This window comes from Nicotiana tabacum, chromosome 22 (assembly GCF_000715075.1).
Source record: "Nicotiana tabacum cultivar K326 chromosome 22, ASM71507v2, whole genome shotgun sequence".
Lineage (NCBI taxonomy): Eukaryota > Viridiplantae > Streptophyta > Magnoliopsida > Solanales > Solanaceae > Nicotiana > Nicotiana tabacum.
Window position 1 is genome coordinate 2628851 of NC_134101.1, and position 6338 is coordinate 2635188.

At 35.5% G+C, this 6338-nt stretch overlaps 1 protein-coding gene across 1 annotated transcript; it reads right to left on the reverse strand.

Moving 5' to 3' along the window:
* Positions 1-2902: 2902 nt before the first annotated feature.
* LOC107831510 (histidine-containing phosphotransfer protein 1) lies at positions 2903-6338 on the reverse strand. The gene is made up of 6 exons (XM_016659278.2): positions 6166-6338; positions 5911-6041; positions 5737-5805; positions 5339-5410; positions 3895-3967; positions 2903-3341 (listed from the first exon to the last, which is right to left on the reverse strand). Exons 1-6 carry the CDS (start codon positions 6226-6228, stop codon positions 3291-3293), a joined length of 459 nt encoding a protein of 152 aa, XP_016514764.2. The 5' UTR covers positions 6229-6338; the 3' UTR covers positions 2903-3290.

The following is a 6338-nucleotide window of genomic DNA, read 5'->3' on the forward strand; positions in this document are numbered from 1 at the left end:
AATGACTCGCTGCCCTACAGAAACAACAATCATCCCTTTTATAGTGGAGAGATTCTACTTTAGATATAATAAAAAATACATAGTGGGGAACCCATAATGAATTAGTTTTTTCCTAATTCTTGCCATGATTCTCTCCCCTAGTGCGGTTGCAACGGCTCTTGTCTGTGAGCTCGATATTGACTCGAGCTCTCGATCTTGACTCGAGCTCGATTCCGACTCGGAGTCTGATATCGATTCGGGGTCGGTGCCGGTCGGCCTATGGATCTTAAGCTCGATAACTTCGCTTCGCCTCGTAGCTCGATTTGAATTCGAGCTCGATAATGATATCGAGCTTGACATTGATCGGTCCTAGAACTCGAAGCTTGATGACCTGACTTCGGACCTCAATCTGATATCTCAATCTGATATTACGAAGACGCTCTTCGATCAAAGTATTACCATCTCGACCAGTTCGTACGACGGACTGATCAGTTTTGGCCGTATACACGGTGCTCTCCTCTTTTTGCACGTATAGATTCGATTGAGCACTGCACATGCTGTGTCGTTGACAAATGCTAACACATAGCAAATGGATATTTCATGTTTGTTCTGTTGAATAAATAGAGGTGTACTGAGCTACTGACAAAGGTGTGGATTAACTTTGTTGAGAGATTTTTCTAAAACCCTACACCTTGCTTAAAACTAAAATGTTCATTAAAAGTCTTTTATGCAGAAATTAGGATGTCGTCTTGGTCTCGAAATGCTAAACTAGGAATGCCAACCATCTCAGCAAATGCTAAACTCCATTTCGTCAGACTAGAAAAATCAAGAACTCAAAGGTATTCCTAGTTTATATATCCAACTAAACTAATTTCCAATAACTGTTTCACCTAAGATTCATTAAATAACTTTCCTAGCTGGGGAATAACCTAGCTGTTGGCTAGATTAGTTATTGGTCTGGACCGAAAGTGACTATGAGTTACTCCCTCCGTTCACTTTTACATGGCATGTATACTAAAAATAAATTTTTATTTTTAATTGTCACTTTACGCACATCAAAAGAAGATAATTTTTTTTTCTGTTTTACTCTTAATTTATTAACCAACATTTCTTAAATAAATAATAGTCAGTTGTAGTTTTCCAATGCTTAATATTGGAATTCACACGGAACTCTTCATTATCACCCTTCGTTAAACACAAAAGTCCACTAAAGTCATCTTTTATTCTCTTGTTCTTTGGAGTATTTATTTGGGAATTTGGGTTCAATTATTGAGTATCGATTAATAGGGTTATTGTGGTAAAATTATCATGTCAATCATTGTTTCTTAAGGGACGTAAAAAGTCAAAATGTGTCAAGTAAAAGTGAACGGAAAGAGTATATTACACCCTATCCCTTTATGATATAGGTAGCAGGACCAACCATAAAATGAGCCTTGTTCCATTCTTCCCTTGATATACAGATAATTAACTAAAAAGGAAAAGGAAAAACAGAGAGCTATCCCAATTTGTGAGGAAACAAATTATTTATACCCTTTTTTCCCCCTGTTTAAGAGACAAAAGAACTCTAGTTTGTCTTAAAGTAGTGCTAGGCTTCATCACAAGAGAGAGCAAGAAAACCAAAAAAGATGTTAATAGACTTATGCAAATCCCGTTCAACCACATTGAGGTGAAAAAGACCAAAAGAAGTTAGGAAATCCATGAATTTCACGTTCTAAATTAAAGTAGTTGGAGAACTTGCTTATAAAAAAGCAGATTCATTGAACTACCTACAGATCAGTGAAAGCAACTCTTATTGACTGACCTCCAAAGAAGAGCTTTGACCATCTTATTAAATTTCTAGTCCATAAGCAACTTCATGCAGGTGGCTAATCTAATAATAAGAGGCCACATCTTGCTAGAGCTGGGCATATATCGGGTAAAATCGATAATTCGAACCGAAAAAAGCTTACTGGGTTATCGGTATTGGGTTATTGAGTTAATGGTTCGGTAACAGTTTTATATTTTTTTACTATTGGGTTATCTGTTCGGGTCTCGGTTTATCCAATTTTATTAATTGATTAACCGATAACCCAATAAAATTTAATAAAATTATGATTTTATCCTTAAGTATATAAATACATCTAGGGCTTCAGCCTTCTCTAAACTTTGTTCAACTGCAAGTCTTCATTCTTCATTCCTTCAACGGTAGCAGTGAGATGTACTCTTGAAATATAATTTTGTGATTATTGAATGATTTGAGGTAGGATATAACCTCCTTAACATTCACTATAGACTCCAGTGAATTGTACTGCAGGTCAACTTTATGTAAAACTATTCCTTACTTGATTACTTCCTTTTCTTTGTTTGTAATATGAAAAATTGAGGGAACTTGCAAATGGTATCCTGTGGTCAAATAAGCAACTTGCACTGAGTAAAACAAAAGTATGTATTTTAAAAGAAAAATGGAATGGCGAAATGGCTATGCTTTGGAATCTGATTATGCAAACTTCAGTGATTGAAGTTCAGTCCATGGCATTATACACTATATTTCTTATTATCTTATCGGGTAAACCAATAACCGAACCAATAACGATCGATAACCGATATCTTATCGGTTCGGTTATCGGTTTAGCATATTTATAAACCGATAACCGACATGCTAAACCGATAATATTCACAACCGAACCGAACCGGCCGATGCCCACCCTACTTCTCACATGTTGTGGGTCAACGGCAAATCTGAAGTGGGTTCTATGTGTTCAACTGAATCTATTACTTTTAGCTCAAACAATGTATACAATTATACATATACAACAAAAATTGAGAAAATTTGCATATAATAAGATCACACTAATTTTGAACCCACTAGATCCTAGATTTGCATGTTGTTTGCGGGGGGAGGTGGAAGACATCATCCATATGCATCTGACACTGTCCTTTACAATTTGTTAACAACAAGGTGAACACCTCAAGTTCTAGTACTTAATAATGGCTGAAGCTTACCACGTAAATTCTGATAATAACAACCCTAGTGATAACCATTGAAGGGAGAAAAAGTTCAGCTGTTAGTATATAGATAGCTCACTACCAAAAGGCGAAAGGAATTTTGAAGTAACAATATAGGAAATCTGCTATTCACAATGAATTCTTTACATCTTCAACTATTAGAATCCAGCAATCAAAGCAGCTAAGAGGGCATTCGAGTCGAGTCAACTATACGATAGTGAAGTTCCTCGTTGGGTTCACACCAAAATCTTGAAACTCATTTGCAATGCCAACTCCCTTCCTCTCTACTATCCTTGTATTTTGGTATGCCTTAAAATCATCAGCACCTATGACAGGACAGGAATCGTACCACCAGCTGCCAAGATTTGCTGCTCTAGCTACATTTTCATAAAACAAGCAGTGATTTGAGCTGACTTTAAGACTTCGGGGAGAAACAAAAAAGAACCTTTCTCAAAATTAACTATTAATATATTGGAAATAATCGAAAACATAATTGGTAATGTGACAAAGGCAAGGTGCTAAAAACCTTATTGGAAAAAATGGAGACTTCAGGGAATCAAAAGCTTTTAATGAAGCCAAAGAGGCAACGAACCATTCTCTTCTCATGGAAGAGAATTCGATGTCAGAAATCTGGTATCTCAAACAATACTTGAGTGGTAAAAACTAAATCAAATGAGAATGCTGAGAGGGCAGTTTCACTATCTCATTAAATGCCAGCCTCAAGGCAAATTTCATGTTTGCTTATCAAATGCTATGACCTATAACACATAATCTGTCAACTATATCATGAAGTAATTGGTGAAATATCCAAGTTGATGGTTGAGCATCAGAACACCCGACTCACTGAACTTTTAGTATCATATACTAAGTAGCTTTCTCTTCAATGATATGGCACTTAGACTTGGAATGCATTCATAGATGAGTACTTACCCTCAACAAGGTTTCGAGTTTGTTCTTCACAAGAAAATATTCATGTTTCACGTGCTGCAGACATTGCACACACCTGCACAAGGAAAACAAATGTACAAAGCTGAAGCATTTTGCAGTCTCATGGGTACAACTAAAAAATCGAACTCCAATGCAACATGAACACAATAGCAAGACAGTATGAAGACTTAAATCCAAACTAAAGCAAGGTAATGATGGGGCTCGTCATTTCTTACAACCATTTGCAATTATATGTCTGAAAGCCGGAACTAATAAAGAGGCTTTAACTCTTATGTTATCTCATGGAGTTAAAAGTTCCTACAAGGGAATCGAATCAAGATGGAATAACTATCTATCCTTTTATTTGTCTTGAAACCCAAAGCCACAGCTACATGGTGTTAGTTGCTGACTTATGGACTATATGTACATAACATATGGTACATAAATCTTCAATGCTTTTTTCCAACATAATACTAAAACGTAACTATGTGGAAATGCTTCAACTGAGTTGGCCTTCATATTCATCTTGTGAAAGAGAGAAGATTGTATACTCAGCTAAACAATGCAAACTTTAGCAAATTTGAGACGGAAAGAAGTACAAATGCTACTTTTAGAGATCTCTGCAGAGATTGCGGTTCATGGTGGTGTCCTCTTAAGGGGCAATGATAATTTAGTGAAACTTTAGAGACTCACTAGAGAAAGTGGTCTATTATTGTGATTTGATAACTTTGAAAGTGAAACTTACTGCTACTTTGGCAATTCAAAGAATTTGGCTACTACTATAAGAGATAAACAATAATGAAGTGGCATGCTAGACTCCAATATCCTTAACCAACCAGAAATATCTCTACTCAAATCCCATTGTTTTCTATACCTGCATACATTATATATATAAAACTCCCAAAAGGCGTGAACTTCATTTTGTTAATTGCTTCAACAAGGTTGATTTTGTCCAGAAAAGCGAGACAGAAGCACAACTTTATCCCCAAAACACAAAAGAAGAGACAGGAACACAAAGAGACCAGGAAATTTGGGGGGGGGGGAGACAGAGACGTGACAGACACTGGGTGATTGAAATTACAATGGAGTAGCTGGAAAAGAGAAATCGGAAAGTTCTAGACATGTACCCCTTGTGAATGAAGATCCATATTAGCCTCAAATAGTATCTGACTTAGCCAATGATAAACATTCTTCTAATTTGATTAAAGAATATACCACATGATAACAGGTAAGTCTCATACTTTCGTTTTTCTATGCACTACCTCTCGACCAGTTTATGACCATGCTGCGAAATGAATTTAATGATTATAAACCACAATGACCAATTTTGGACATGGTAGAATACAAAACTTTCATAGTAAACTATTTTTCTGAATATCTAAGCAGCCAAATTTGTTTATGAAATTTTCTCAAATCCCATACGAATAGAGCATAAAGCAAAACTCACCCTTCAAGGTTCTTCTGTTCACAAAAGTTTCTGAAAGCTATACAAGCATTCGTTACTCTTTGTGCACCTACGCTGCTCAACATTACAGAGATTCAGGTCAGATAAAGTAATAGTGATACTTAAGAAAAACAGAAAGTCTTCAATTCAACTATCTACTTACTGTGATCTAAAATCTAATAGCATAAAACAAAATCTCTGAGTACAATAAATTCACCAAGTAGGTATTACTTGTCAACTAACCTACTATTCAGAAAAGTAGTCCAAATGTAACTGGAAAATACAAAAAACCTTCAACATCAATTGAAGTAGTTCAGTCAACGACACAGACCTAATAATGTAAGGGACCGACTAAAACTAAGTATTCCTAAAAATGTAAGGGACCAACTAAAATTAAGTACCTGGAACTGCTACCCTTGAATTGGTGGACATGGGAATCAACTTGCTTAAAATCCACAACCTGCTGCTGACTAAACAATTAAAAAAAAAAAAAACTAATGAGCCAAAAGTTCAACTTTTATAAAACAAAATCAAGGAAAAATAACCCCAGAAAATTATAAGACACTTAATCTCACAGTGTAGCTGCCAGATTGTTGATAATCTTTTCTGAATCTTCAAAGAAAAGTGTCACTACTTCAAATACAAAATCAGGGTTGCTCTCAACTTGTAGTTTCTTAAGCTGAAGAAACTGATCATCCAAGAATCCCTTTGTAAAAGAAAAAGAAAAATTATTTTTTTGAACAAGAAAAACGAAACCCACATCAGAAAAAGCCTCAAATCAATAAACAAAAATAAAACAAATGTAAAAGAAATTGGGAAAAGAAACTTACCTCATGGTACAAAGCTGTAATGAAGTCGATAAACTGTTTCTGCAATTTTCCAACAATTTCCATTATTTGGGTGCACTCAAAACTCCAACTTGTACTATTCTGTTAGTACTATTTTATTTACGGAAAAGGGTTACCAGTCGAAAATGGTTTAAAAATACCGTTCCTTAACTGCA

Coding starts and splice junctions, on each gene's coding strand:
- LOC107831510 (XM_016659278.2), bottom strand. CDS start 6,228: ATGGAAATTGTTGGAAAATTGCAGAAACAGTTTATCGACTTCATTACA. Junction 6,042..6,165: donor TTACAGCTTTGTACCATGAG/GTAAGTTTCTTT, acceptor TCTTTTACAAAG/GGATTCTTGGATGATCAGTT. Junction 3,968..5,338: donor GAACAGAAGAACCTTGAAGG/GTGAGTTTTGCT, acceptor TTCCTTGTGCAG/GTGTGTGCAATGTCTGCAGC.